The 14442-nt window shown below is 45.2% G+C and overlaps 1 protein-coding gene across 1 annotated transcript in view; it reads right to left on the reverse strand.

The window, feature by feature from the left end:
• Utrn (utrophin) overlaps positions 1-14039 on the reverse strand; it is a 425608-nt gene extending 411569 nt beyond the window's left edge. The window contains exons 1-2 of the mRNA XM_013026944.1: positions 13916-14039; positions 8347-8522 (exon numbers count right to left, since the gene is read on the reverse strand). Of these exons, the coding sequence (XP_012882398.1) occupies positions 8347-8425 (79 nt within the window). The 5' untranslated portion in view covers positions 8426-8522; positions 13916-14039. The remainder of the gene's footprint in view (positions 1-8346; positions 8523-13915) is intronic.
• Positions 14040-14442: the final 403 nt, after the last annotated feature.

Genomic DNA, 14442 nt, shown 5'->3' on the forward strand with positions numbered 1-14442 from the left:
CACCCAGGCTTGTTACAACACTGATGCTGGACCCTACCCCAGAATCCAGACCATAGTTCCCATCCCCAGCCTAAGTTAGAAGTCCCATCCCTCTGAATATGACAACTCAAAATCTACTTTTCAAAATAAAAGCTTATGCAAAAAAAAAAATCTCTGGAATTACGAAACTAGTATTAAACGGGGTAACTTACACCAGCCTATGAGGGGTTTGATCAGTTAGTAGCAACACCAAATTGTATCTCCTCCACATCAGTATTCATAGCCACTCAGGAGGTTAAGATCTGGAAGATTGTGGTATGAAGCCAGCTCAAGCAAAAGTCTGTGAGATTCCACCTCTAACCAGCAAAGAAAGACAGACTGAAGATATGGTTCAAGTGGAAGCGCACCAGCTGAGTAAGAAAGTGTGAGGCCCCAATACTGAGAGAGAGAGAGAAAGACAGACAGACAGACAGAGAGACAGAGACAGAGAGACAGAGACAGAGAGACAGAAACAGACAGAGACAGACAGAGAATTGAACCAACTTGAAATGACCAGCACCATGAAATCAGAAAAGATATAAACAGAAAATCCTTTTGAAACCCCAGTTGATGGATTTTATTTTAAAGTTCTATCATTATTATTTTTTTTTTTTTTGGTCCGGTCGTGAGGCCTGAACTCTAGGCCTGGGCACTGTCCCTCAGCTCTTCAGCTCAAGGCTAGTGCTCTACCACTTGCGCCACAGCACCACTCTGGCTTTTTTCTTTTTGCTTATGTGGTGTTGAGGAATCGAACCCAGGGCCTCAGGCATGCAAGGCAAGCACTCTATCACTGAGCCACCTTCTCAGCCCCTAAAGTTATATTATTTTACAGGTAGATACAAAGTCATATTTTTTCACTGAATTTCTCTGCTACATCAGAAATGTCATTATGTGTCATTTCTGCTTTCTGAGAAAAGATTTTGTTACACAATTAAGTGTTAAAAATACTGAACTAGGGGTTGGCAATGTGGCTTAGTGGTAGAGTGCTTCCTAGCATGCATGAAGCCCTATTCTTCAGTACCCCATAAACAGAAAGGGCTAGAAGTGGTGCTATGGCACTGTGGCTCAAATGGTAGAGTGCTAGCCTTGAGCAGAAGAAACTCAGGGACAGTGTCTCGGCACTGAGTTCAAGCCCCAGGACCAAAAACAACAACAACAAAACAAAATTTAAAACAAGAAATGAAAAGAAAATGTTTGTGCCTCAACAGTGTAGGGGAAGGAAATAATCTAGTACACACCTTTCTCCCTTGCCTTAAATTTTAACTAATATTTACAACTGCTCAAATGATTTTACATTGTTCCCAGAAACCCATCCTATCAGCATCTAGTTCGAGCATTTAGGTTCAAATAAGGTTCAATAAAATCGAGTTTTCCATTCTGTCTGCATAATTAATGTGCCGCCTTTGCAAGGAAGCAGGCTCAGCAGTTGGCGTGGGGAATGGATCTTCCCTCGGCATTCACAGCCACCCGAAGAGCTCAAGAGAATCACAGGCAACCAGGAGAGGCCAGTTTCAGCATAACAAGGTACCAACACCCACAAGATTTGTACATGCATGACAATAGATACCCTCCTCCACCAAGGTGGATTTCCACAAGGGTGACTGTCAGTACCAGGGCACATCCCCAGGGCTTATGGAAAAAAACCAAACCTACTCAGTGACTTCCCTTCAGAGCCTAAGTACTCCAGCCAAGTCAACTTTCAAGAGGAAAATGGGCTGATTTTCATAGTCCCCTCAACTACTGAGAAAAACCCCTCTCACGGCTACTTTTTTAAATGTAAGAGAAAGAAGTAACTGCTGATTCCCTAAATTCAACATAGCTACTGTCTGCTTCAGAGCAACCTCTGGAAGATCACCAAAGAACATGTAGGCTGCCTCACACTACATCTTGTGAGGCAAATGTAATCTAATGTAAACATGTTTTCAGGAGGCTTCCTATAAATGCAATCCCCAGGTAGGATGGGTTGTTTTCCAGCATTTCTTTTTATTTCACTGGCTTCTCTTCTTCCCTCCCCCACACACCTCTACCAACTCTTTCAATAGCAGTTACCTATCTGGGCATCAGACCAGGGCCTATACGGAGCCAAATGTCAGTGTATGTGAAATCCACTACCTTTTTTCACTAGCCAGCTAAAAGCCTTGAGCAGCAGTCAAAGAAAAAGAGAAAAAGGAATTCACGTCAGAAACAGATTATCAAGCCCTCAATCTTTCACCAGAAGGACTGCCTGTCCTCTGGTATTTTCCCTTTGTCAACTCTCAACAGAGAACCGACAGACCAATGCCAAAAATCAAAGAGGGCAGCGAAAGTAGCAGGCTCTGCCTCTTACAACTGGCTTCGCCTAGCAGGCTTAGAATGTGAGTCCCAGCCTCTCTCAGCCTAGAGTTCCAACGGCAGGAACTAGAAAGGAAGAGGCAGAGAATGGGGTGAATACTCCAAGTACAGTGCAAAAGGTGTAAAGGGAAGATTCAGGAACAAAATGAAGAACCACCCAGCACCCACAGAATAAACCACCTTGTGAAATAAAGGACTGGGCATTCCACAGAGGTCAAATGCAGGGTTTGTGAAGTCAGACCACCTGAGTTCCAAGGTCAGTTCTGACACTTTCAAGCTCTGCAACTTTTTTTTTATTGAATCAATATTTAATGCTAGGTCCTTGCTCTTATGGAGTTAAATTCTATTTAGGATGGATATTGACAAATATATAATATCAGAAAACTACCAGACAGTGACAAAACATGCAGTTAACCAAAATACAATGACACAATTGGAAGTGACTAGACTAAGTATGGTGATACACATGTATAATCTCAGCATTTTGGGAAGCTGAAGCCAAGAGGATCACGAGTTCAAAGCCAGCCTGGTTTACATAGCAAGACCCTATCCAATAAAAATAAATAAATAAGCTGGGCACTGGTGACTTACACCTGTAATCCTAGTAGTCAGGAGGCTGAGAGCTAAGGAGAAGCCAGCCCAAGCAGGAAATTAACCACAGAAAACCAGAAGTGGAGCTATGGCTCAAAGTAGTAGAGAGCCAGAGATAGTACTTAGGCCCTGAGTTCAAGCCCCATAACCAACATCAAGCAAGCAAGCAATGTCAAAAAGCTACAGTCCAGAGACTGCAGGGAAGATCAGTCAGTGAAGGCAACAGTTAAGCTTCAATCTAAATGAAGACAAGGAGCTAAACAAAGACAGAGAAAAGAGGAAAGTAAGGTCCTTCAGTAATAAGACGCTAAGATTAGACATGAACACTGGGGATGATAAAGATTAGACATGAACACTGGGGATGATAAAAATTTTTGTTATTCTCTGGCTTCCTGCACAAAGTTTAATAAAGGATTGAATCACACAAGGTAAGAGTTTTCCCTACTAATTCATTCAAACTATGCACTTTCCTGAGTGTCAGCAATTATAATTCTCCCAAACTATAAAAATGTCCAAATATAAACTAGGCAACCAGTATTTCACACCTGTAATCCTAGCTACTCAAGGGGCTGTGATCTGAGGATCACGGTTGGAAGCTAGCCTGGACAGGAAAGTCCATAAGACTCTTATCTCTAATTAATCACCAAAAATAGATGGAAGCAGATGTATGGCTCAAGTGGTAGAGCACTAGCCTTGAGCACCAAACCTGAGGGACAGGCCCTAAGTTCCAGCCCCAATACTAACACAAAAATAAATAGACAGACAGACACAGACAGACAGACAAACAGATAGACAGACAGACAGACATATAGAAAGACATTTTTAAAATGTCCATTTATAGCTAGCTGATACTCTGTCCTTAGTCCTAAGATTTACATTTGTCCAGGGGCTCTGGGCTCAGTCTCCCCACAATAATACTGTGAGTCACAGAAGAGGCTGACTCACGCTTGTGTATAACTAGTTTTCAAATGCATTCATTACTGACAGAATAAAGTAATCGGATATTCTTTAAATTTATATGCATCTCAAACCATTTTTTATTATTTCATATTTTGCAATGTTCCAAGCAGAAGTTCATGTATCACTGACTCCAGCAGTAATCTATATTTCACTAAAAAAGTATTATTCTTGGAAGAGAAGAAAGGGTGGAAGCTGTCTTTCCATTTATGACCTACCCTCAGGAGTCCTAGAGCATAAGCAAGCATCTTCAATAGTAAGACTTCCCTCCCTGCTATGGGTTTGAATACTTCTCACACACACACACACATACTCTCTCTCTCTCTCTCTCTCTCTCTCTCTCTCTCTGTGTGTGTGTGTGTGTGTGTGTGTGTGTGTGTGTGTGTGTGTGTGTTGGGTACTTAATCTCTGATGCAACCGTTTGGGGAGTTGGTTCCTGATGGGTCGTGTTCAGGCTCAGTGTTTAAAGGCTGAAGATGTGATTTCTTGTCTTCACCCTACCTTGCCATTTTCCCCCTGCACCATGGGATGACCCCATCAGACATCAGAGGTGAGAGCCAAATAAATGTGGTCATTATAAATCCTTTCTCCCCAAAGCAAAAATAACTCTTGGCCCAGAATTTCAAAACCTTTACTATCTTGTTTTCTGAAACCTGCTAAGTAGCGATGGTCATTAATACTGCACTCATGATGATCTTGATGTATGTGTTTTTACTCCAATTCCAAATCCTTCATTATTTAAGGCCACATACTTTATAGTTTCTTCCTAGCTTTTATTCACATCAAAGGTAAATGTAGTACAACCATAGCTGTGTGTGAGTTTTATATCCATGAAACTGCTCCATTCCTTACCTTCGATACATTTGCATTTATATGGATGGTGGAAGTAGTTTCTAAACATAATTTTTTTTTTTTTTGGTCAGTCGTGGGGCTTGAACTCTGGGCTTGGGCTCTGTCCCTGCGCTTTTTAGCTCAAGGCCAGCACTCTACCGCTTGAGCCACAGTGCCACTTCCAGTCTTCTACTGGTTTATTGGAGATAACAGTCTCACGAACATTCCTGCCCGGGCTGGCTTTGAACCGCGATCCTCAGATCTCAGCCTCCTGAGTAGCCAGGATTACAGGTGTGAGCCACCAGCGCCTGGCTTAAACATAAACTTTTTAAAAAAGCAACTATGCCTGTAATCCTAGCTACTCAGGAAGCTGAGACCTGTCCACCTCTGAATGAACTAGCAAATGCTGGACTGCCAGCATGGCTCTAGTGGTAAGGCGCCAGCTACAAGAAAGCCAAATGAGAGTAAAACACCCTCAGTGTAAGCCCTTTAATACGGGCAAAAAAATATTTTTTTTAAAAAAGTGCTTTGTTAAATGTGAAATGGAGACTAGCAGGCTCATTCAAATCTAAATTTATCTACTGGCTTTTGCAAAGTAATCCACCCAAAAGAATGTGATTCATATCTCAGCTATGCCACAGCTAAATTTTCAATGTGTTTTGAAGTAGGTGCCATTAAAGAAAAGAATAACAGTCATAACCTTGGCATTATGACACTAAAGGCAATTGAGAGTCTTTAAAAATATAAAATGTAGTAACACAAGTACATCATAAAGCACTAAAAAATACATATGAATAAAAAAATAAACAAAAGAAAAATAATGACCCCCCAAACGCCAAGACAGTCAATGTGATCTTTGGAGTCTATATCCTATTCCATTTTTTTAAGATCTTTTTCACATAGATGGCTTCATATATCACATAATTTTAAATGAACAGCATACAAAGAACATATTCCAGCATTTACATATATATATGCTCATGAATACATATACACCACTATATCCCTTCTTATGAATGCAACATCTACTTTATGCATAGCTCTAATTTAATCAGCCTCACTGCCATTGTATATAACAAGTGAACTCTGGTGAAATTCAGTGAGTTTCCCACCATGTCTTAGAGACACCCTCTTTGAATTATACATTAACAGTCTTAGAACTTGGAGCCTTTCAAAATACTTTGGGAAATTATGACCCAGTCAATGCCTAGTTTGGGATTTTTATGGTGTTTCCACATTTTTTCTATTATAAATAATGCTGTGCTCAACTTCTTGCACATACATTGATATGCACTGCCTGAGGGAGAAAACTATAAGTAGAATGACTTGGCCAATCCACATATTCTTGTTAAAAATACATTAGAGACCCTCCTTTAACACCAAAAACCATAATCATTTTTGCCAAAATGTCCACTAGCAGTCTATGAATGTTATTAGCCTTTATAAATGATAGATTTAAAGAGTATTTTCAGTCAGACACTGGTGGCTCAGGCCCGTAATCCTACCTACTCAGGAGTCTGAGATCTGAAGATAGCATCAACCTTGAGTAAAAAGCTAAGCAAGATCCAAGGGACCTGAGTTCAAGTCCCAGTAATTCCCTCCCATCCTTCCATTTCCCCCCCACCCCAAAAAAGTCAATGCTGAAATCTGAGATCGTAGTTCAAAACTGGTGTGGGAAGGAAAGTCTGTGAAATTCTTATCTCCAAGCAATCACTAAAAATTCAGAAGTGGAAATGTGGCTCAGGTGGTAGAGCACCAGCCTTTAGCAGAAAAGATAAAGAACAGTTGCTCGGTGCCAACAACAACAAAGAAAGTTTAAGGACTCCTCCTAGAGGCCCAGCATTTTGCAACTTATATAATTACTCTTCAATGGGCGTAGCCAAAATAGTAGCCATAGATAGCAAAACTCAATGGAGTTTGCCTCAGGAAACTGTTTAGGAATAGACCTGCTCACAATCCAAAGAACTGACAAATAGAGACATTTGATCGCTTCACTCTCATTTTCCTCATCACTTTTACGTATTTCCAAATTCTGTTCTCTTAAGAAGATATAGATGGGGGGCTGGGAAGGTGGCTCAGTGGTAGAGCGCTTGCCTTGCATGACTGAGGCCCTGGGTTTGATTCCTCAGCACCACATAAGCAGAAAAAGCCGGAAGCGGCGCTGTGGCTCAAGTGGTAGAGCGCTCGCCTTGAGCTGAAGAGCTGAGGGACAGTGCCCAGGCCCAGAGTTCAGGCCCCACAACCGGACCCAAAAAAAAAAAAAGAAGAAGATATAGATGGGCTGGGTATATGGTGCAAGAGAGAGCGCGCCTGCCCAGTAATGTCCTGGGAACACTCCTCTGCATCACAAAAACAAACAAAAAAGCTAAATAAGATATTAATAAGTCTTTACATTTATGCAGAACTTCATCCTTCTAAAAACACTTCAAACATAAAGAAGCTTACAGGCTAGAACACGGAGATCATGCTTTCAACTATACAAACCACAGAATATGCAGTAACCTCCAAACCATCATTCAAGCTATATAACAAGCAACACATATTTACAGCCAAGAATATCAAATCCAAACTCTTTGCCAGCCCACCCCAGCGTCATGAAGGAAATGTGGATCTTAGGACATGCAATTTCCATTGCACGTTCAGCACAGACTTCTACAGTTTCAAATAAGAAAGAAGCTCCCACCAGAACTACATGGATGGTTCATGTAGGAAAAACAAAAAACACAGAATTTAAGATTCTTTCTGTTCTTTGTTTTTAAAGTGACCCTGGAGGTAATTCTGCACCTCAAAGTAACTCTCAAAGTTACCTAAGTATAGTGCTCACACCCAGCCTGGAGTTCTATGTAATTTGCAGAGCTCAGAAAGGCCGTGCTTGCACAAAAACATCTCCCCTTAAAGCCAGCCTTACCATCATATGGGAAGCTTTTCAAAGATACTGAAATTTGTATTCAATAGGTTTGGAAAGGAGCCAGTGCATCTGCATTTGTAAAAACTCCCCAGTTGATTCATTTGTGCAGCCAGGATCGAAAAAGCACTCGGTTATATAATAAGATGTGGGGGAAGGGCAGGGGAGGAAGGTATCCTGAGGTCCCCAGTATAAATGTTTCTGAATGGAAACCACTCATTGGTCTGAGGCTGCCTGGTTTGATTACCCAGGGGGGAAACTGTCCCTTGAGAAGGTTCATAGGAAATTTCAAAAAGAGGATTGAAGACAGGATGCCTGGTAGCCTAGCACCGGCCACCAAGAAGGAAAGCCAGGGAAGATACATGGAAACAGAACAAAACCATGAAAAGATCCTTTCCTGCCACAAACTATGGTATTCCCTTCTTTAAACACACTTTTCTCCTCCATTTTCAGAAAACAAAAGGAAAAATGCCCAGCTTTTCTGGTACATTCACCAAACAATGCCAGTCAACCTACAAGGAGACAAAACCATGTTGACAGATGAAGACATGACACTCACCAACATTATATTAACTTTCAGAAAACAAGTGTTAGAGTTAAGTTAGTCAAATCAAGTTTGCCTTCTAAGAACAGTACCAAACCAGCCAAGAAACCTGTCTTCTAAACTGTTCATCCATAAAAATCCAGAGTTATCTTTAGCTTCCATTACTTACCAGATCTGGACTTAATGATATCACTGAATTCATTCTGCCCATCATCAGGCCTGGCTTCATGTTCTCCGTACTTGGCCATCTCGACTATAAATTTCAGTGTAATCCAAAGACTCTCCTAAATCCTCTTTATAAGACTGTCAGCTTTATATAATGGGCCAGCTTGACAATATCAGTACCTAAAGAGAAAATGGAAAGTACTTATAGATAGAAATGGACATAGGTATAGATATCACACAAATATAATCAAATCGGAGGTATACAATTGTGTGCAGTAACCATTCAGCAAATATTTATTGACTGCCTGCCACATCCAAGGCCCAGCTCCAGGCCACAGGGATTTGACTATGAACAAGAAGCAGAGCCTCTACATTGCCTATAGAGTTGAGAGACACTAAGCAATTAATTCTACAATCGATTATTAATATAGGAGCATATCATTAATTATGTAATCAATTAATTATACAATACCAATGGCCTACCAATGTACAAAGGAGAAACACAGAGTAAAACATACAGAAGAAGAATCTGACCTGCCCAGTACTGAGAGGACTTACTTAAGAAATGACATGGGAGCCCAGCCTTCAAAGACAATTAGAATTACTTAAAAAGGGGAGTGAGACAGGAGTTGGAAAAAAAAAGTTGAAAAAAAAGTGGGGGGGAGTGGGGCAAATGAGAGCTTCCTCTGTGACTTAGCAGAAAGAATCAGAGAACAGTCCAGAGAGGAGGCCAGTGTGGTTGGAGAGGAGACAGGGACATCTGTCACACCTGGGAAGAAAGGGAGGTGGGACCAGTGGTGGGGTCAGGTCAAGGCTTTGGGTCCATATCTGAAGAGATTAGAAACCCAACAGATGCAGGGAAGTGATGTGATCAGTCTGCTGGCTTGGAGCGGGAGTGCAGTGTGTATGAGGAACCATACCATGAAGACTAAAGCAGAACTCAGTAATACATTAATGAAGTACTGAGGCCATGGAGTATGGATGTTCAAATTGTGTGTGTGTGTGTGTGTGTGTGTGTGTGTGTTTGACAGTACAGGGGCCTGAACTCAGGGCCTCAGCAGTGTTTTTTACCCATATCGCTCAAGTTTAGTCCTCTATCACTTGATCCACAGCTCCATTTCCAGCTTTTTGCTTCATTAATTGGAGACAAGAGTCTCTCAGCCTTTCCTGCCCAGGCTGGCTTCAAACAGGATTCTCAGATCTCAAGCCTCTTTAGTAGCTAGCATTACAGGCATGAGACCCCAGGGCCTAGCCAAATTACTAGACCCTGAAGGTTCAGAACACCAATACTACAATGCAGAACAGCTTCCCAGTTGGGAATAGGGACTCTTCCACTAAGCTGGAGGACAGGAAGGGTGATAGGCTGGGAGGAAGAAATAATGAATAGTCAGGATATTCTGAGTTTGAAGTGCTGTGAGATCCACAGGGGAGAAGACAAAGATGCAGATCTGGGTCTCAGGAATGGTCTGGGTAAGAAGACATAAACCTAAATAGAGATACATATGTCTACCCAGACAGATCTGGTTCTGGAAGAAAGGTTCAGCACCTGAGTTTGGCTAGTACAGGCAGCTTGCAGATCAAATACTGATCTTTTGCAACAAGTGAGAAGCATCTTTAGAATCTAAAGAACTGAAGAATCTACAAAAGTAAATAAATAAAGCCCATAGCTTCTCAGGAGACTGAGATCCAAGGATTACAGTCCAAAGCCAGCCTCGTTAGCAAAGTCTGAGAGACTCTTATCTCCAATAAACTACCAAAAAGTAGAGAACCAGTAGCTCAAGTGGCAGAGTGCTAGTTTAGCAAACAAAGCTGGAGGACAGGACCCGGCTCTGACATCAAGACCCAGAACAGATACCATAAAGTTGAAGAATCTGCCCTGCAGTGCCAACTTTTCTTTAAGAATGTCAATAATTAGAGGTCTGTACTCAGGGAACACACTGCCCTATCACCCCAGACAGAGCAGAATCCAGTCCTAAATTGAGGAGTCAGTCTCTGCCCTGATAACAGCTCTGGTAAGATTACTCTGAATTAGGAGGGGGAAGAGGAGGAAGAATAACCTGAATGCTAATTAAATAAGTTAATCATTGAACAGGAAATGAAACAATCAACAGATCCAAACAATCTGCAGATAAGCTAAATTAATCCACATATTAAAACAAATAACAGAACTAGGGTTCCTGCTGGCCAATATTGAACAATTCAGTCCTTTAAAACCAAAGACAAGGGGCTGGGAAGGTGGCTCAGTGGTAGAGCGCTTGCCTTGCATGCCTGAGGCCCTGGGTTCCATTCCTCAGCACCACATAAGCAAAAAGAAAAAAGCTGGAAGTGGCACTTTGGCTCAAGTGGTAGAGCGCTAGCCTTGAGTTAAAAAGCTGAGGGACAGTGCCCAGGCCCAGAGTTCAGGCCCCCCAACCGGACCCCCCCCAAAAAATAACAAAAACCAAAGACAAATTGCACAGTACTGTTATTTTCAAATATAGGTTATTTGATATTTATATGATATTTAGTATTTTAGTTTTTGTTTTATGATACAATTTCAAAAAGAATACCATACAGCATAGTTTTGTTACTTAAGTATAAATAATAGGCTATTCATTATAACATTTTTCTGACCAAGTCAAGATATAGGTCTATTCTATTAAAAGACATTGGTGTCTTGTGCCTGCAATCCTAGCCACTCAGGAGGCTGAGATCTGAGGACTGTAGTTCAAAGCCAGCCTGGGCAGGAAAGTCCTTGAGACTCTTATTGCCAATTAGCCACCAAATATCTAGAAGTGGAGGTGTGACTCAAGTGGTAGAGCACCATCCTTGAACAAGAAAAGGTAAAGGTCAGTGCCCAGGCCCTGAGTTCAAGCCCTAGTAGCCAACACAACAAAACAAAACAAGACAAAGCTGAAGTAGACAAACATCAGTAAATTGCTAAAGCTTTAAGAACAAGTCTCTCTGGCAGAGGTGAATGTATGAACTGTATAATCAACCTTCCACATGTTATAAGAACATTAAAAGGAGCTTTTAAATTCTCATATGGGTTAACCATTATCCAAAATTATAAGTAATTATTTCATTATGTTCTTATTTTCAGGTGCAACACTGTGAAAGATTTGTTAAATTCTTAAATGTCTTAGTCTACCAAGTACCAAAAACCTTGTTCAAAAGAATGGGCAGGGCACCAATGGCTCAAGCCCATAACCCTAGCTACTCGGAAGACTTCTGAAGCCATCAGTTCAAAGTGAGCCTAGGCAAGAAAGTTCATGAAACTCTTATCTCCAATTAACCACCAAAAAGGCAGAAGTAGAACTGTGGCTTGAGTTTGTAGAGCACCAGCTTTGAGTGGAAAAAAGTTAAGGGGCAGTGCCAGGGCCCTGAGCACCAGCCTTAGTCCTGGCACAAAAATAAACAGCTGTCACTTGTTGCCACAAATGGCCTGTGGACACTGGTTTGAGCAACAGAGATAAAGTATGCCTCCTCCTAAATCATCCAAGACTGAAGCAAATGCAGGCACTTATACCTGGCTGTCAGGAGGAAAAGTTGTAGCACTAAGTTTCAAAGTGACCATCAATTGCACACTGTGCTAAGGGGGAAGGTCTACAACAGCAAGGAAGGAACTGAGAACGGCTGCACGGGGTGTTTGCTTTAGGAGCCTTAAATTCTACACAACTGTCATTTGCTGTGAGTTGCCACTTACTATCAAGTTTAGCCAGACAATGAAACAAATCCAATGAGCTCTCCCTTCACCTTCTCTCTTCCTTTCCTTCTGCCACCCGAACCAGAAAGGCCGAAAGAGGTCACAATAAACCCAAGCAGAAAGGCAAAACTAACGGGTGTTTTTGTTTGGCTGGTTGGTTGGTTTTATTGAGAATTTTTTGTTGTTGTTTGTCTGTTTGATTTGGGTTGGGTTTCCTTGTATTTGGGGATCACACAACATAAAGAACATGCACCATTCAACAAGGTGGCTGCGAAGAAGGAAATCTTCACCCAAGTGTAACAGGGATGGAAAGAATCTTGAACCCGTGGATGAAAGCCAAGCGCTTTACCCTCGGAAGCAAAGCCTGGGAAGCCGAGCTCCAGGCCAAGGGAAGCCAAGGGAGCGGGATGTTGCTGTTGGGCTGGAAACGGAGCAGAGCGAGCAGAGAGCCAAGAGCTGCCATGCACACTCGGAAGCGCTGCAGGGGAGGTTAATACTACCGTGATTAATACTGTTTACAGGAGCAATAAACGTTGGGTAAACACCCAAAGCAGCCTTAGAGTGCGAGCCGTCTCCTCGGCGGAGGGGTGTGAGGTAGCCCCACGCGAGCCCTGGCCCTCACCGCCCGCTGCAGGGCCCACGCGATTCGCATTCCTGCCCGAAGGCTGAGCACCCCCGCGCCCACTACCCAGCCACGACAGCAAACTCCACGCCGACACACGCGGCTGCGGCCACCAAGACCAGCCCGGGCTCGGGGCGCTCCGGCCATGCCGACCCCTAGTGCGCCATCGGGAAAAGTCACCCGCCAGGTCCTCGGTGACCCCGGCGACCTGGGCGTTCTCCCGGGTTGACTCCGGGGAGTAGGGGCGGCAGTAACACCGAGTTCTCCAAACAGATTCTCTAGCTAGCCCTCGGGAGTCGGGCGCATTTTCTTTCCTCGCCTGGAAAACAGCAGCTCATCAGAACGGGTCTCTGGGAATCCAGGGCGTTCCAGAAAAGTGTCTTTAAACAAGGCGCCTTCCCCCCAAAAAAGTTGCACGGCCTTACCATCGGAGCTCCGTGGGGTTGGTAAGTTGGCCCTGGGCAACCAGAGCCCCGGCTCTTGAGCCCAAGTTAGACTGGGAGTAACGAATTACCTGGTCGAGTGCAGCCCGAGAAGCCACGAGTCCAGAAAACCAGGCGATCGCGCTGGACGACGCACCAACGGGGCACCCGGTCCCCCAGCTGCAGCCCGGGGGCCGCCCGATCGCCCCACCCCGGGGAGCAGCCACCCGGCCGGGGATCGAACACGTCTCCAGGCAGGCGCTGGGAAGCGCTCCCCGGCCCGCCGAGCAAACCGCCACCCTCTCCCACCCTCGCCAGGCGGACAGGGCCCGGGCCCCGCCTTCCCGGGGCCGGGGTGTGTGACAGGCTCTCCTAGAAGGCCACGTCCCCGGTTGGAGATCACTGGCCTGGCGCCCTACTTGGCGACGCGACGCACCCGGGCGAGCCCCTCTCTCCACCCCGCCCGGCGGGGAGGAGGTGGAGGGAGCCGAGGCGGCCGCACCGATCCTGTCCACGATCCTGCCTGGAGTCCCCGGCACGAACTCGCAGAGATCCCGAGGACCCGGCCGCCCCAGTCCTCCCCACGCGTCGGGTATTCTCTATCCGGGCCGGGGGAGCCGAGCCGAGCGTCCAAGGAAAGTGCAGGCAGAAGTGGATTCCATCCCCAACTTAAGAAGGCACCCGCAGCCCCGACCCCCGGGCCCTGGAGACACAGAAAGGTCCAGACTCCGCCCACCCACCCACCGCCCCCTTCCCCCCCTCCCGCTCCCGCGCGGGGCGGGGCGGGGGGGGCGGAGGTCTCCGATCCCAGCCCCGGGCTTCGGTTCCACCCGCTGTGGCTTACCTGCCGGCCTGCGGGCGCCTGCCCGGGCTCCACCGGTGTTGGGGGCCCTGCGATCGGCCGCGGGGAGGTGCCCGCGCGCGAGTTGGGTGGTCAGAGGGGTTGGGGTAAGGGACTAATTTTTTCTTTTTCTTTTTCTTTTTTTAATGAATGTGAAAAAAAACTGGACCGGAGCAGGCCGAGGAGAGGAATTGACACCCGATCGGAAACGCCCCCAGACCGGTGCAATCTTCCTGCCCCCCCCGGGGGGAGTTCCGCCGGAGACAAAAACAAAACCGTCCGGGCGCAAGCCGGGGCCGGCGCGCGCCTTCCACCTCGCCGTCCCCCAACAGCAGAGTTTGACTCCGAGAGAACGGGGAGCCCCGCTCTACCCCCCACCCCGCGATCAGATCCCCCCCTCTCCACTCCCCGGGGCTGCGCGAGTTCGAGGCTCCTCCTCGCCCCGCGGCGGGAGAAAGCCCGCGGCCGCCGCCCGCTGCCCCGCTCTCCTCCGAGGAAAGGCGGCGACTCCACAACTTTGTGCGCCCGGG

This window comes from Dipodomys ordii, unplaced genomic scaffold (genome assembly GCF_000151885.1).
Source record: "Dipodomys ordii isolate 6190 unplaced genomic scaffold, Dord_2.0 Scaffold98, whole genome shotgun sequence".
NCBI classification, from domain to species: domain Eukaryota; kingdom Metazoa; phylum Chordata; class Mammalia; order Rodentia; family Heteromyidae; genus Dipodomys; species Dipodomys ordii.